The sequence below is a fragment of the Anabrus simplex genome, chromosome 10 (assembly GCF_040414725.1).
Source record: "Anabrus simplex isolate iqAnaSimp1 chromosome 10, ASM4041472v1, whole genome shotgun sequence".
In the NCBI taxonomy this organism is placed as follows: domain Eukaryota; kingdom Metazoa; phylum Arthropoda; class Insecta; order Orthoptera; family Tettigoniidae; genus Anabrus; species Anabrus simplex.
The window spans coordinates 31,739,944-31,757,207 of NC_090274.1; the positions used below are offsets into that span (position 1 = coordinate 31,739,944).

Genomic DNA, 17,264 nt, shown 5'->3' on the forward strand with positions numbered 1-17,264 from the left:
ATTCAATTTTCGATTGATCCAGTAGGTTTTTATTAGCTCGCTTTGTCGAGCACGACGTTCATGTGACCACTTTGCACCAGTAGTCCGCTTCTCATCTCGGAAAGTCCCAAAAGTCGCGATTCTTGTTCTGAAAAGGCCTCGTTTGTGCACGTCCTCTGTTCTTCGAGGTGTTTTTTGACCTGAACGTACCAGGAAATTGTTGTATTTAGTTTTGAGTTAAAATTGTTAAAAATACGATTTGTCCATCGAGAGTCGTTCATCCGTCGTCGTACGTGCCTGTAAGAAACGAACCCTATCTATCTTAGAGTAGATTTATTTTCTTATCTAAATCCAGTTTTTGCAGTTTGGGCTAAGTATGTTGTGGATAACCCTTCTCTTTTTGCTCTCCCTTAGCGAGCGCACGTTTCTGAATTTAGGTATTTATAGAAAAGCCCCTTTTGTTATAATTGTATGTTCCCGGTGGTTTGGAAAGCTACTTCCATTTTTCTCTTTTGTTCTGGCCACTAAGACCTCTGAGTACCTAGTCCATTTGATTGGGTCTACTCACCAAGGTATTTAAATTTATGCATACAGTTTATTGTTCCATATTTGGTGTTCAGTTCGGTCGTATTTCCTTTTATCTTTGATATTACTTCCGTCTTTTCAAAACATATCCGCAAGCCTGCTTGTTCTGCTACCTCTTTCAGCACATTAATTTCTTCTGTTGCAGTTTCAAAACTTTCTGCCATTATTGTTATTGGTTTTACATCCCACTAACTACTTTTCCGGTTTTTGGAGAAGCCATGGCGCCGAAATATTTCGTCGCGCAGGAGTTCTTTTCCGTGTTGGTAAATTGATCGTTCAAGGCTGTCGTATTTTAGCAACTCGAAATGCCACCAGACTAAGCCAGCATTAAACCCTTTCTCGTTTGGAGATTTGTATGTCCATTTGATGCTCCGTTCTCGCAAGAGATTGTGCGCTGGTAATCAAGCAGAATGAAACTGCTTTCAGTGATCAATGATGGGATGATTTTTTTAAATCCAACGATTTAGGCCAGGATCTAACTATTTGATCGCCTTTTCTTAAAATGTTAAAAATATGTTGTAGACTAAATGCTCTGATTTTTTTATTTTCTGTCATTTTAAAAATAGAATATTATTTTCTCTGTGTGGTTTCGTTGTTTGATGCGTTTTTTCACTGTGTATTTTGTGATTTTCAGATGATGCGGCATGCGTGGGACAATTACGTAAGGTATGCATGGGGTAAGAATGAGTTGAGGCCTATCACCAAGAGAGGGCACAGCGCTAGTATCTTCGGGTCCACATCGCTGGGAGCTACCATCGTGGACGGACTGGACACTTTGTACATAATGGGCATGACGGACGAATTCAAACAAGGGCGAGACTGGATAGCAAACAACCTGGACATCACTGTGCTGGTAAGTGACTGTCAAGCTCAAACAAGGCTAGACTAGATTGTAGACAATAAGAAAATCACAGTAGGCTCGGCTTTAGCGTGGCTCTACAGCTCTGTAATCGGGAGGCGCTACTGTCTTGAGAATAGTTTCCGTAGTTTTACTTTCTGCTTACTAAGGTGAGTGCCGGTACAGTTCCACTTACAGGCCATGGCCGCTCCCTCTCACCTTTCTCCGTAACTGAAATCACCGCTACACATCTCCTTGGCCTGGAAGCGGGCATCACACTCTGAGGTGGCCCGCCGCACCCCTTCAGGGTACGCACTTTTAAAAAAGTCATTATGTTGGCAATTTCTCAGTACCCTCATTTACTTATCTAGGGGCATTTTTATGTGAACAGTGACCAAAGTAACATTCTAACCAACATTACTGAGCAGACATTGGGACGAAAGGTCAGATTGTAAGTTTCGCCAAGAGGAAAAGTCCCATCAGTTTGAATTACTGTCTTGATGGGATGATAGTATCGTATGGGGATCTCCGTAAGTATACTTGGGAACAAACCATGACGGCCTCAGTTCCTGGAAGTGAGCTGGAAGCCAGCAGTCAATCACACCCTACACCCTGCTGACTTAACGAGTACCGGGCGAGTTGGCCGTGCGGTTAGGGCCGCGCAGCTGTGAGCTTCCATCCGGGAGATAGTGGGTTAGAGCCCCACTGTCAGCAGCCCTGAAGATGGTTTTCCGAGGTTTCCCATTTTCACGCCAGGGGCTGTACCTTAAGGCCACGGCCGCTTCCTTCCCACTCCTAGGCCTTTCCTATGCCATCGTCGCCATAAGACCTATCTTTGTCGGTACGACGTAAAACAAATTGTAAAAAAAAAAAATAATAAATAACGAGTCCTAAATGATCTTTGTTTAGTGTGGAGAGATTGTCAAACCACTTTCTTCCACACTCTCTTGAGTCTTTACCCTTTCTTCGTGTCGAGTGTAGTAGACGACTTGGTAACTCCGGTTACAGTAGACTTACAAGCCCCTGATAGACACCAGGCTGCCGCTGGAGAACAGTGGTGTGAGGTGAGGTCGTCATGTTTTGTTCCCCAATAGGCCTATATCGAGGTGTTACTATAAGAAATGATCTTCATTGCGGTAATTGTGTTAACGAGGCTGTAAAGAGAGGATACAGGTACCTTCGTATGGTGTTCAGGGTATTTAAGGGTTGTACAGCAGTAAGAATATGAAGGAGAGGGCGTTAAAGTCCGTGGAAGACTGATGCAAGTGTAATGGACTAGTATAACTTGGAAACAGTTCTCTAATCCATGGGGAAATAATGGAAATATCGATTATTATTATTATTATTATTATTATTATTAATATTATTATTATTAATATTAATATTATTATTATTATTAATATTAATATTATTATTATTAATATTATTATTATTATTATTATTATTATTATTATTATTATTATTATTATTATTATTATGACTAGTGAGGTGTGGCTATGAAGTTGTTTACATCTATTAGTATTATTTATGTAGTTATGTCCGGACTTTATTTGGTATAAATCGTGGTCTTGTGTGTTATTTGTGAGGTTATGTCACGAAACATCTGCTGTATGTATATTAATGTGAGTTTATTTAATGTAAGGACACGTAATTAATAGTATATAATTTATTATTACTTGTGGATATGATGTATAAATCCATTGCGATGTTGTGCAACACACATTAATAGTCCACAACAACGTATCTTTGGAACTAGAGAGTTAGAGAAAATTCCATTCATTGTAAATAAGTTACTGGAGACTCTCGAAATTACGAGAAACCATGGTGTGTCATATTCTTCTAGAAGCCTGACCAGGCAGTGTATATAAAGAAGCAGTCTTGAGGGTTGAGTGGAATTTTTTTAGTGAGAATTATGAGTACAATCGAGTATGTGAATTTGTTACGTTGGTAGTTGCAGTCTCCAGTCTCTTCTTCTTCGTTGTGTTTTGTACAAAATGGCGGTTTATTGATGTGTGTGTAATGTGTAAATAAAATAGTGTACACAATTGACAGCATATCGTGTGTGCGTCTTTGTGGTAACAACAAGACCGCCATTAGAGTACGGTTCCAGTGTATGTGACCCACTCCAGGATTGCTTGATACGAATATTGGAAAAGATCCTAACGAAAGTAGCACGATTTGTCCCACACCGTAGTTAGCCGGTTTGAGTCCCGTTGGTCTAAAAAATGTTCACCTTCAGAATATTGACCGACAATTTGTAATTTCTAGATTGCGTGCATAAAATCTCCGTTGTGTTCACATGGAGTGAGGGCTGTTGATGGTGATTTGTCCGTCGGAGGGTTGGTGTTATTCGACACGAGTAGGCTACGTGTCGACTCTGGGTTTCACCCTCTCCCTATCTCATAATCATCATTCCACATCCAGTCTCGCAGGTCGCCCATGGAGTCAAGTAGGAAGACCTGCACCCGGCGAGTCGAACATGTCCTCGGACACTCCAGCTGTCTTCATTCTTCGAAGTGTCGGACCTCTTTCATTTTCATTCTAGTTACTGTTAATAGAGGGTGGTTGCCTAGTTGTATTTCTCGTAAAGTGATAACCACCACCACCACCACCACCACCACCACCACCACCACCAGTCGCCCTTCCCACACTGACTTGTCATTGTGTTGATGATGATAATGATGCTTGTTGTTTAAAGGGGCCAACATCTAGGTCATCGGCCCCTAATGGTATGAAATGAAATGACAATTTAAAAGTTCAAAATCATCCCCTGGCCAGAATAAAATGTGTGATGAAGAATGAATGGATTGAAATGAATTTAAAACATCAATGGATCCGACCTAGAAACTATCATAAACAATAGTATTACTGACCAAAGGGCTGCTTCTAAAGAACAATCCACGATCGAGGATGCTTGTTACCTAAAGGACTCCAAAATCCAAGTCAACGGCCCCTCATAAGGGTACTTACCACTAGTAAAGTAGAACCATAGTATTTGTTGCGGTACTAATCAAAAGTAGCGTAGACTCACGGTGTTCCACGCATTGTGGTACTACTCACAAGTATTGTACGTCGCACAGGTAACGCAGACCTATGGTGTTTCTTACATAATGGCGCCACTCATAGGCAACTAATCACAGGCATCGCCCAGACCCGAGGTGTTTCTCACAGTGGTACTAATCACGGGTGCTGGAAAGCCACAGTGAACCACTCTCTGCTGCTACTAATCACAAACCTATTGTGTACCAAACATAATGGTACGGTACGACTCGCAAGTAAAGGCGACCCATGGTGTTCCCCCGTGATGGTACCAATCACAAGTAGTTTCACAATCATCCCCTGGTCGCCCCTTTTAGTCGCCTCTTACGACAGGCAGGGATACGTCGTCTGCGTCCCCCACCCACAGGGGGTGTCATTGTGTTTATCCTGTTATGTGTTCATATACAGGGTGAAGCCGAACTCCACCGACAAGTTTTTTTTTTTTTTTACAAGTTGCTTAACGTCGCACCGACGATGGGACAGGAAGGGGATAGGAGTGGGAAGGAAGCGGCCGTGGCCTTAATTAAGGTACAGCTCCAGCATTTGCCTGGTATGAAATTGGGAAACCACGAAAAACCATCTTCATGTCTTCCGACAGTGGGGTTCGAACCCACTATCTCCCGAATACTGGATACTGGCCGCACTTAAGTGACTGCAGGTATCGAGCTCGGTGCTTTTGGATCTTGTTCGGGGATACCTTCTGAGTACATTGGTATAAGGGACCTGTGGTCTCCGGTGGCTCATTATAAATAGGGATGCCATATCAGCAACCTAGGAAAAGAGGACACAGTCCACTGATGGAATCACTCACTTTTATCGGCTTCACTTTCATCACAGACCATTGGCCTATCATCTTTGCCGTTAATGAGGGCTTTTTTCGTGTGTCATGTTTTGAAGATAAAATCTTGTCTAAAAGTAGTGGTGAAATTGGATGCAAATGAAGTGTTTGAAGTCATACTGCAAACACACTACACCATTTACAGTCTCAATTGTGAACCTGTTTCTGTCCTTGTTCCGCTGTGTATCAAGCAATGAAAATATTCCCTGTGTGTTTGCATTATGATTTGGAATACAAAAAAATAATTCGTATTTACGGCAAAATTAAATTTACGGAACTCAATTTATAACACATTTTATACACAGACACAGCCTCTTAAACAGCGGTGAGCTAGAAAGAAAAGGGAAGCAAACAGTAGTTGTAAATAAAAAGTGCTGCTTATTTAGATGCGGCGGTGACATTGATAACTAAACATCGCGCGAAGTTTAAATCATTGTTTTAAACCCCCCAAAAGAGGACATTTGTCAGTTATTCGAAAATCCGCCCTGAAGATGGTTTTCCGTGGTTTCCCATTTTCACACCAGGCAAATACTGGGGCTGTACCTTAATTAAAGCCACGGCTACTTCCTTCCCACTCTTAGCCCTATCTCTGTCGGTGCGACGTGAAGCAAATTGTAAAATAAATAAATCAATAAATAAATACATTCTTATCAGCCATCCCTTTTCTCTACTTTCAATTCCTATTTATTACTAGTGCAGTCTACACATCAATACAGGTAGGTGGTGGTGATTATTGTTGTAAGACAAAGTACAGCTGGGCAACCATCCTGTATATAACACTAATCAAAGAGAAAAAATAGAAGGTGTCAGACATTTAGAAAATGAAGGTATTGGCCAAAGAAAGACAAGGGCCACAGAGGGTGTAAAAATGAAAGACTCCCTAGGCCTCGGAACCTGATACCTTAGGAAAAGAACAAGAGTTGATCAATGGAAGTCAGATAGGATAGGCGGAAGTGAGGAGCCTGGGCGCAAGTAAGTGGAAGCAATGCCAGGACTCGGCTAAGGGTCCTGTCGTTACCAACCTTTACTCTCAAGTTAAGAGGCCGTAGGGTCCCTTTCGGTCACCTCTAACGTCTTACCATGGCTGTTAATCAATTACCCCTACCCATGAGGGAACCAGTACAGGCATTAAAGCCACATAGGTTACCTGACAGACTTTAAACTATTCCTCAAGGGAAACAACTACTGTTAAAGTCATTGTTCTACTGTTGACTTTTTTTGTGGATGAACTTCATGATGTTTCTGTTGAAACACCTCTGAGTTTTAACTTCCCTGTTGGTTTTTTTTCTTTTCGTCATTCAATGATTTATGTTTTAATTGTTTGCTCTCCTTTCAGACTACGGATTTGTCAGTATTCGAGACCAACATCCGATTTGTTGGTGGTCTGCTGTCCTGTTTCGCACTCACCGGAGATGTCATGTTCCGCGATAAGGCTGCCCAGATAGCAGAGAAGCTGCTGCCGGCATTCCAAACGCAGACGGGTATCCCCAACTCGCTAGTCAACATCAAGAGTGGGGTAAGTCTTTGATCTTGCTTCCATTGGAGGCTTCTACGAGTTGTTATAATTGAGGTTTCATCTCCATGTTGATGATTTACAATGGCAATGGAAATTGAAATGATTGTTCCTTCTAATCAACACAATAATATTTAAAAAAGATTAATTCTCATATTATTCTCAGCAGCACGAATGGCAGCTTTTACAATCTGCTGTCTTTGTAAGAGCAACAATGCCTAATGTCCAAGGGCTTAAGGTGACTAAATGCATTTGGTGGAGATCGTGAACCTGTACATTGATTAAGTTCAGATCTTGTTTGTTGTGGGCTATGCAGCTGTCACAGAGTGATGAGCTATTGATCCAAGCTTTCTTCTGATTAGAGTAAATGTAACGTATAGTATCCATGTTCATATTTTTAAACTACCATGTTTCTCGGACTTTCCAATCTCTCATGCAGATTTGTGCTGCTGTCCACATTACTACAAGGACAACAATTTAACTTTTTTTTTTTTTTTACAAGCTCCTCTGTGACACCTTTTGCCTTTAATTGCTTGGGTGTGACTTGGACAAAGATAGTAGAAAAGTCCTGTTTTGTCCACATTGAACACATCACTTCAGGCCTACCGTACTTTTCTTTCATTCGATTTGCACCTTCTTCATCAACGTTATTTGCTTCTTCACAAATCAATAATGATGAAATTCATTGTTTCTTTTGGAACCCGTGCAGCCAACCCAAGGAACTGTAGGCCCACTGAAAGGTACTTTGGAAGCGTGCATATGATCGAACCATTCTAGGAGTAATGTCTCAACACCATAAAGTCACTCAGATTTGTTTCTGGAACCTGATGCAGCAGCATTGATAATTTTCTCATGATTCTTAATCACGTAGATAATGTAAACTTTGAAGATTCCATACTGTTCAGCCATTGTAGGTTTCTTTAGTGCACTGCAATCTGCTTCCTCTAGAAAAAAGAGGAAATATTCACTAACCATTCCATATTACCTCAATAAATACCACCTTGAGGACATCGAGGTCATAGGGCTCACTCTACTTATGACACATTGGTGTGCCAGTTGAGATCATTATGAGCAGGGGCATACAGACATTGAAAGCCTCAATATTAATTTTGAAGCATCACCTCTACACTCCACCTACTTAATTAAATCAATTAAAGTAATTTATTTGCTGCTTCATTGTGACTATTGTTTTCTCTAAATTACCTTATCAATAGTGTTATTGTTTTTTTATTCTCTATTGTAATTAGATTAGGTACTAAATTTTATGATATTCTTTGTTGTTTTGCCAATCTCAATCGTTTGAGGAAAAATAAATATTATTTTTCAGTTTTGTCTGCAGATTGTTTCCTCTTTGCTATTGCTCGATGTCTTACTCCCGGCATGTTTTATATTTTGACGAGATACACTGATCACTACTGCTACCTCAACCAATAACAGCTGTTGTTGATCTTCAGCAGCGTTGCATCCTTTCATGTAATGTGCACATTATTGAAATTGCTTCATAGACAAAGAATACAAGCTGATTGTTGACCTGGTGGTGTTGATCTAATTGCACCAAGAAACGCCAGTGTTAATCCACTGACTTGTAGCTTAACATCCTAATAAACTGTGGTTTGACATGCTTTACTTCCAGCTATGTGCATTTCTTGCATTCCTGCCAGACAGACAACTTGAAAAACACAGCAAATAACGTCGGTGGTTCACATTAAGTGAGAGGCCAAAGAAAAGTTTCTAGTTTGAGGTAACCAAAATTTGTATCAACCAAGGTGACTTCCCGTAAGGAATAATACGTCGTCTCTCCTGTTAACCAAGTGTTTACCTTAGGCGAGCTCATGTTGATGAGGTTTTACTGTATTTTGTGTTCCTATCCATCTTCCCTTCTGTATAAGACTTAACTACTCTTTTTAACTTGAAACACAACTTTTCATTTGAGTTAGTATTAGCATAAATATATGTAAATACTTTAACTGTATAGGCGAGCAAGAACTACGGGTGGGCAAGCGGAGGCTGCAGCATCCTCTCAGAGTTCGGGACGTTACACCTGGAGTTCTCCTACCTATCGGACGTTACGGGCAACCCGGTGTTCCGGGCCAAAGTGGATCACATCAGACGCGTCATCCAGGCCATGGACAAGCCACGGGGATTGTATCCCAACTACTTCAACCCCAAAACTGGAAAATGGGGCCAACGTAAGTATCGTAGCTAGTGGGCTCCACTGGTTGTATGCAGTAGAGATGTTGATTGAACTGGTGGGAAACGGATAACTTACTAGCAGGGCTCTTTATTGCTGCCAAGATCTGTATTCGACAGCACGGGAGAGCGAGACTTGTCATCATCATCATCAAAACTTATCATTGATTCTCCACTCCAGCAGGGTTGGTGAGAAAATAAAGAGGCCTTGTCCATTAACTTCTATATTGCCACCACTTTTCTTCAAGTGTCCTTTCCCATTTTGAACTCGTTCTGGCCAGGTCCCTTTCTGTCTGCTTCATCCAGCCATCTGTAGATCTGCATTGTGTGATATTTTTCCCCATGAATCTTTCTTTCAAAGTAATCCTAGGGTGTTCTTAGTGATTCTATTCTCATAATGTGGCCATATCATTTCAGTTTTGATTGTTCTAGCACACTTTGTACTCGCAGCGTTGGAGGTGGACTTGTTCCTTTCTGATTTTGTCCATTTGCATCTTCTGTATGCTTGACCTGAGGAACTTAATTTCTGTTATTCTCAGTTGATTGTTGTCGCCACTAGTCAGAATTGCAGCTTTCAGCCCATAGGTCATAATAGTTTGGAAACAGAACAGTAGAAGGTTGCAGCTGCTTTAAGCCTGCTACCAGTTTCATGAGTAACTCTGTGGTCAGCCAACAAGAACACTTCTGGGATATTTGATTTGCTCAACCATTTCAATTTCATGTCGTCCAAGTCTCAGCTTGACTGCTCCATTTCCTCTGCTGATCACCAAGCATACAGTTTTCATTTTAAATCCAAACTCGTCAGATTCCTCTCTCCTCTACTTCTGTCCCTCACCCGATATCAGGACATCATCCGTACACACTAAAGAAGGTAGAGTGGTAGTACATTTTGATAGAATTGGCAATTTATTGCCCATAGATTTCATGTTCTTTGAAACAATTACTTTCTTATTCTCTTCAAGGTACCTGCAACAATATAATATGTCTCTCAACACAGTACGCTCACACAGTTTCATGAACTATCGACAGCAATATCGAGTGCAACTTTTTGGTTTTGATGTACAGTAAGATGAGACTATTATACTCTGCAATCATTCTGTGTGTGCTTGGCCAATAAACCATGCTGTTAGGCTTATTTTTCAGCCTTCACACTTGTATTTGTGTTGATTCACTGCCTTCGTAATGTCCAGGCCGTACTGTACCTCTGATGACGTCATGCTTTGAGGGGGACTTGAAGGCGATACGCATACGCTCCGCTTGAATAACACGCTCGTTTAAATTACTTAAAGAACTGTTAACACCTTATAAAACCAAAACCTATCCTCAAATATTTGTTAATTCTGACATACAATGCATATCCTTCTCCGTAACGTTCTATTTCTCGCGTATATACGTTCGTTTGCGTGAGTACAGCCTAACACTTTGAGACATATTCTTGCGATTTTATCCATGTTCTGGTCAACTGGAACATTCACATCATACACACTGACAGAAAACATGCAGCCAATTACCATTACTATTTATTACAAATATAAATTATTTCTGTACCTCACCGTTTCCACTCCATGCACACTGCAGCTTTCCTGGACCTCTTGCAGGAAGTTACACCAGTATGGAGTAGGTCTGCTCTCTTTGAAGCACTTTGTTGAGTACACAAGTCGGTCTGAATTTTGGAAAAGTTATTTTAAAATATATTCACCCAAATATATATAGGCCTACACTGTCCGGCCAGGTCTTCCAATTTCTTCCCGCAGTCAAAAATGACTAGGGAATCTGCCAACTGCATTGACTCCAAAGCCACGGATTTTGTGACACACTTAGAATCGTCTGAATTTAGAAATACCATCTTATATGTATCTGACACTAACACACAAAATACTTTGTACACCTCAATTCCAAGTTCTATTGACATGTCTGATGGATACTTTAAGCCCCCTCGATTTAGGAAATTCAGATATCTTACTTCTGGAGGTAATTCATAAATAAGATCTGAATCTGTCAGAAGATAAGGTTTATATAAATCACACTGCTGTTCGATACTCATAATTTATTTATTTTTTAAAATTATTTTTTGCTATTTGCTTTTCGTCGCACCGACACAGATAGGTCTTATGGTGACGATGGGAGAGGAAAGGTCCAGGAATGGGAAGGAAGCGGCCGTGGCCTTAATTAAGGTAGAGCCCCAGCATTTTCCTGGCGTGAAAATGGGAAACCACGGAAAACCATCTTCAGGGCTGCCAACAGTGGGGTTCGAACCCACTGTCCCCCGAATACTGGATACTGGCCGCAGTTAAGCGACTGCAGCTATCGAGCTCGGTGATAGTCATAAATAAGACTTGCATTTTCAAATACACCGAATTCAGATAAGCCGTAGGTCTGATTACATAAAAATATAGGGCCTACCTAATGTTACCCATGTTTATGACATAACAAAAAAAATTAACTCACCATCTGGACGGGACACTTATATTTCTCTCAGGATGTGATTTTTAGGAAAGTGCTTAATACACACAACTGTGTTGTGATTAACTATTAAATTCCCCCTGGGAATAGCCTTCTTCCATAACTTAACTCGTTCTTCATCAGAAGGAAACACTAATACCGGAGTGTACTCTCCTTGTTTATAATTGGCTTTGCAGCCAGGCACACAGCAACTCTTAGACATGGTGATTTCCCTCACTGATCATCTTAATTCAAGTATATACAATTCGTGGTTAATAATAAAACACAGAATTAATTTTACACTATAAATATAACTGTACATAAATAAACTACAAAATTAAAACACTGAAGAACGATCTTCTTAACCTATAGCTTCACATAAATACACGCACATACTAAGTTTTCTTCACTAATTAACGACTTTCCACTTAATAATGCAGTCGATGACGACTCATTCTCACATATATCTGAGTGAACACGCGGCTATCGTTAAAAAATTCAATAAAACTGCGAAAATCTATGTTTAACTCTACTAACTCATGTGCTAAACTTCCCCCCCTAACGATCAGCTGATTGCTTTCCCGCGCTCGTTATAGTACGGCCTGGACATCACGAAGGCAATGGTTGATTCATCTGAGACTGATTTTTTATTATTATTATTATTATTATTATTATTATTATTATTATTATTATTATTATTATTATTATTATTATTATTCGAATAAACTTTTTGAGGGTTACTTTGGTTACTTTTCTTTGCATTTAACTTTCTTCATTTCATTGTTCCGTTTCCTCTCGAGTCCATTTTCTTTCAGTTGTTAATTTCTTTCTCTCCTGAAATCCTGGCTTTCATGTTACTGATTAATTTATTTAGTAATATTGTGGTTTGTAGATCACATGTCCATCGGTGGTCTGGGGGACAGTTTCTACGAGTACCTGCTGAAAGCTTGGCTGCAGTCTGGTCGAGAGGACCAAGAGGCACGCCAGATGTTCGATGATGCCATGCACCACATGATCCAGCACATGCTGAAGGTATCTACCGGAGGGCTCACGTACATCTCCGACATGAAATTCGACAGACTGGAAAACAAGATGGACCACTTGGCTTGCTTCTCTGGTAAGAAAAATTGTCACTGTGTTTGTAGGAACTACAGGGTCTCTCATATAAACTAAGACTGTTGAAGCGGCGTTTCTACTCTCCGATATCTAAAGCTGCAGTATTGGAGGAGCGTGCACGTGTTCAACCTAGAATCAGTTGCCAGTCTGAATCTCGGCTGTTAACATGGTGAGACAGTTATCATTGCAACACAGTATTTCCTACGTATAAGTTATTTTAAGTACGAATCGGCTCGACGGGTACGCGATGCATTTGTTCAGCAATTTCCTGGTGAAGTGCCACCTTCACGAGCACAGATTCACGTAACTTAATTGTAAGTAAATTTGAAACTACTGGCTCAGTGCTCAATAAAAAATATGCGTGCATATGAACAGTTTTAACAGAGCAAAAGCTAGTTGACATTGCTGCGAATCTTGAATGGTTACTGAATAAATTACTCAGAAAATTAGCACAACACGTAGGGGTTTATTACATGTTATAAATCTCATTTTTGGTCCGTATTGAAATTTTACAGTTCAACAACAATAAAGGTGTTTTAATTTAATCCACCTATTCAGTACTTATATTTTCACACTTATAGTGGTTACATAGACAGACTCGCAGTAAATGGGACATGTTTCGCCCTCAATTAAGGGCATCTTCAGGCTAAAAACAGTCATCAAGAGTACAACTAATATTAAAAGTGGAAGCAAAAAGTTTTAGCCATTTATTAAAATTCGGGACATAAAAATGTGAAAAATGGTACAATATATAAAGATGCTAATGGAAACACTGTCGATGATTAAACTATAATCTTGTCGGAGACTAAAACTTCTTCCATTAAAATTCCAACTAAAACAGTTCCTGCTGGGGCTGTACCTTAATTAAGGCCACGGCTGCTTCCTTCCCACTCCCAGCCCTTCCCTGTCCCATCGTCGCCATAAGACCTATCTGTGTCGGTGCGACGCCAAAAAAAAAAAAAAAAAAAAAAAAAAAAAAAAAAAAAAAAAAAAAAAAAAAAACAGTTCATTTAAAATGTTAGTGGGAAACCAAAGTGGTAATAATATAAAGCCAACGACATGAGGGCGTGAACACGAGCATAAACATGATTGTCATTTTAATGGAAGAAGTTTTAGTCTCCGACAAGATTATAGTTTAATCATTGACAGTGTTTCCATTAGCATCTTTATATATTGTATCATTTTTCACATTTTTATGTCCCAAATTTTAATAACTGGCTAAACTTTTAGCTTCCACTTTTAATATTAGTTGTACTCTTGATGATTGTTTTTAGGCTGAAGATGCCCTTAATTGAGGGCGAAACATGTCCCATTTAACTGTGAGTCTGTTTATGTAACCACTATAAGTGAAAATATAAGTATTGAATAGGTGGAATAAACGTAGGGATTTCTCGAAGACGACCTGTGCTGCTCCGCATCATTCATTATAAATAGGTCAAATAATGTGTCTTGATATAAAATTGCTCCATATGTTGCCCTGATACTTTTTTGAAAAGTTTCATTTAGGATTTATATCACCTGATAACGTGTCAAGTGATTTTTTTTGTGGATTTTTCATTGTGAGTACGAGGATTGGGTTGTACGAAGGTCACTTAACTATTTGAGAACTGGTGTTGGCAGATTCTAATCTGTCAGAGTCTTATCAAAAGACAGCAAGTGCATCTGGTTAAGAAGAGACAGTGAAGCTCGTTTGTTAGTACTTTGTGTGCCTGTCTTCCTGTTCTGAACAGGACTAGATGCTTGACATTGACAGAGCCCTAAGCTTCTGGACTAAAAGCATCTGATTAATGAAGTTGGTCAGTTCACTGCCTTTCTTTATTATCTGTGTTTCCATTTACAGTTCTTTTACATGTTTATTTGTGTCCGTTATATTAGTAGGTGCCGGCCGCGTGTTGTAGGGGTAGCGTGCCTGCTTCTTACCCGGAGGCCCCGGGTTCGATTCCCGGCCAGGTCAGGGATTTTTACCTGGTCCTGAGGGCTGGTTCGAGGTCCTCTCAGCCTATGTGATAAGAATTGAGGAGCTATCTGACGGTGAGGTAGCGGCCCCGGTCTAGAAAGCCAAGAATAACAGCCGAGAGGATTCGTCGTGCTGACCACAGGACACCTTGTAATCTGCAGTCCTTCGGGCTGAGCAGCGATCTCTTGGTAGGCCAAGGCCCTTCAAGGGCTGTAGTGCTATGGGGTTTGTATATTAGTAGGTTCCTGATACAAGTAAATAAATAAAAAGGTGCCTATATTTCAATGGTCAGCCCTGCAGGTTAGGAGTAGCATGCCTGGCTTTTATTCCGGAGGCCCCGACTTCAATTCCTGGCCTAGTCAGAGCTTTATTTGTGGATCTGAGGGCTGCTTTGAGGTCCACTCAATCTGTGTTATTACAGTTGTGGAGCTATCTAACGGTGAGATAGCGGCCAAGCCAAGAATAGTGCTGACGACACATCACCTCATAATCTGCAGGCCTCGGGCTGAGCAGTGGTCGCTTGGTAGGCCAAGGCCCTTCAGGGTATAGCAGTATGGTTTTCTTTTTGTTTGTTTGTTAGTTTGCTTGAAATCTTGGTCAATTTATGTGATATATTTGTGGCTACGATTGTAACATAAATAGTCGCATAAAACTACTAGTTAATTTGCTTTCTTGTTATACCCTTGCGCTCAAAACAAAGTCAAAATACCAAACATCTGCTTGTTTTTCTAATGAAGCTGTGTTACCACAGCACATATTTACTCAATATAGTGAAAATTTAGCAATCTTGTTCATATTTATATGGTGGCTGATTAAGGTTCTTGTTATTTTTTGTAGGAGGATTGTTCGGCTTGGCAGCACAGACTCTTAAGAATGATATGTCCAGCCGGTACATGGAAATAGCAGACGGAATCACCAACACTTGTCACGAGTCGTACGACCGTACGCCTGTCAAACTGGGACCCGAGGCGTTCCGCTTCACCGATGCGAGCGAAGCCAAGGCTCTCAAGAGCAGCGAGAAATACTACATCCTCCGACCAGAAGTAATAGAGTCCTACTTCATCATGTGGCGGCTGACCAAGGACCAGAAATACCGCGACTGGGGCTGGGAAGCTGTCCTGGTAAGTACAGCCTCCTCTCTTGTATTGTAATATCTGTGCCGTAACTTATTAATCCTCGTTGAATGGTTTGAGTTTGTCATGCATGCAGTCAAGGCTGCAGGAGCTGCACGGCCCGTACTCCTGGCCAGGACTGGATTTTGGGGTAGAAAAAATCAAAATATTTTTAACAGAATTGAATGTCAGGGACTGCTTTCCAAATGTAGAAGTAATCCTTTGAATTTATTTAACTGTGATGGAGACTAATAGCAGTAGCGAAAGGTCTTCTTCTAAATTGAAGTTAAGTAGAAGTCTTCGCACCACCATCAGTGAAGATGGACTAAGTATTTTGAGCATAGAAAATGGCATTGTCAGGAGATGTAAAAGTCTCAAGTCAGTAAAGGATTTTTAATGTTCAGTCTCAAGTATCATGCTACGGTTATCACAAAGTTTCAATCCATAGCACACTGTAGCACTGCTGTGTATGTCGGACTAGTTGTTTTCATGTTGTCAACCCATTCCAGAATTGAAGTAATACCACATGTAGTAAATCGTCTTTTCTTCATAGTTCCAACAACAAATTATTATTTCTTCCATATAGGGGTGAAGAAAGTTCAGATGCTGTATGAGCACTGTACCGGCTGTGTGCGATTGGGTGATGGACATTCATCCTGATTCCAGACCAAAAGTGGAGTCCAGCATGGCAGTGCACTATCCCCATTATTGTTTATCACCATCATGGATGACATAATGACAGACATCAAGAAAAACTCTGGTGAACTAAATGCAGTGGCTTTTGCCAATGATGTGATCTGAGGAGAAACTGAGGAACAAGTACAGATGAGACTCAATAATGAACGGAAGATTAAGTTCTAGGAATTCAATCTCAAGATAAGCGGACAGTGATGGCAATAAACAGAGGGGGATGACCAGCGAAACTTTACTTTCCTCAGCAGTGTAATATGTTGAGATACACTAGCAACAAAGGATGTGGCAAACAGAGTGCAGAAGAGCTCCCACTTTTACTAGCAAGTATGAACACTCCTCTGGGATCCCAGAGTACCAACAAAATCAAAGCTGGTGATGTTCAGTCAGTACTTCATACCAGTATTTTTGTATGGTATTGAAACCCACACCCTCACTAAGGACGACTCGTCAAGATTGCAGACATCTAAGATGAAGTTTCCGAGGTCCACATTTCAAAAAACAAAACTGGAGAAGTTAAGGAATGGTGTGGTTAGGAAGGAAGTTGGGATTGTTTTAGATCAGGTCAGCATGTCCAGATTGAGGTGGTTTGGGCACGTAACGAGGATGGAGCCAACAATGGCAGCATATGTTAACTTGTAGAGACATGTGGTAGGATAACGGATGGTGGGAAGACCAAGAACCCACTGGATGAACATCGTAAAGATAGACATTGCAGATCGGGGAAGGACACTGGAGGATGTTCGTTAACAAAGGAACATACTTCAGTAAGACAGAGTGGAAGACCCTCGCCAACAGTACTCTGGGAAACTGGAAGTGTCAAATGATGATGGGGGCATCTTTAGCTCAGTGGCTTAGCTGCTGCCTTCCCACCCCGAGGTTGAGGTTTGAATTTTGGTCGATCCTGGATTAATATTTTAGTCAAAAATCACGTGGCGCGAGGAAGGGCATCCAGCAATAAACCC

At 40.7% G+C, this 17,264-nt stretch overlaps 1 protein-coding gene across 1 annotated transcript in view; it reads left to right on the plus strand.

Annotated features, from left to right (window-relative positions):
• The window catches only part of LOC136881905 (mannosyl-oligosaccharide 1,2-alpha-mannosidase IA), a 296,395-nt gene that overhangs the window by 247,096 nt on the left and 32,035 nt on the right, over positions 1–17,264 (plus strand). The window contains exons 2-6 of the mRNA XM_067154348.2: positions 1,199–1,417; positions 6,616–6,795; positions 8,768–8,981; positions 12,317–12,541; positions 15,335–15,618. Coding sequence (XP_067010449.2) covers positions 1,199–1,417; positions 6,616–6,795; positions 8,768–8,981; positions 12,317–12,541; positions 15,335–15,618 — 1,122 coding nt within the window. The remainder of the gene's footprint in view (positions 1–1,198; positions 1,418–6,615; positions 6,796–8,767; positions 8,982–12,316; positions 12,542–15,334; positions 15,619–17,264) is intronic.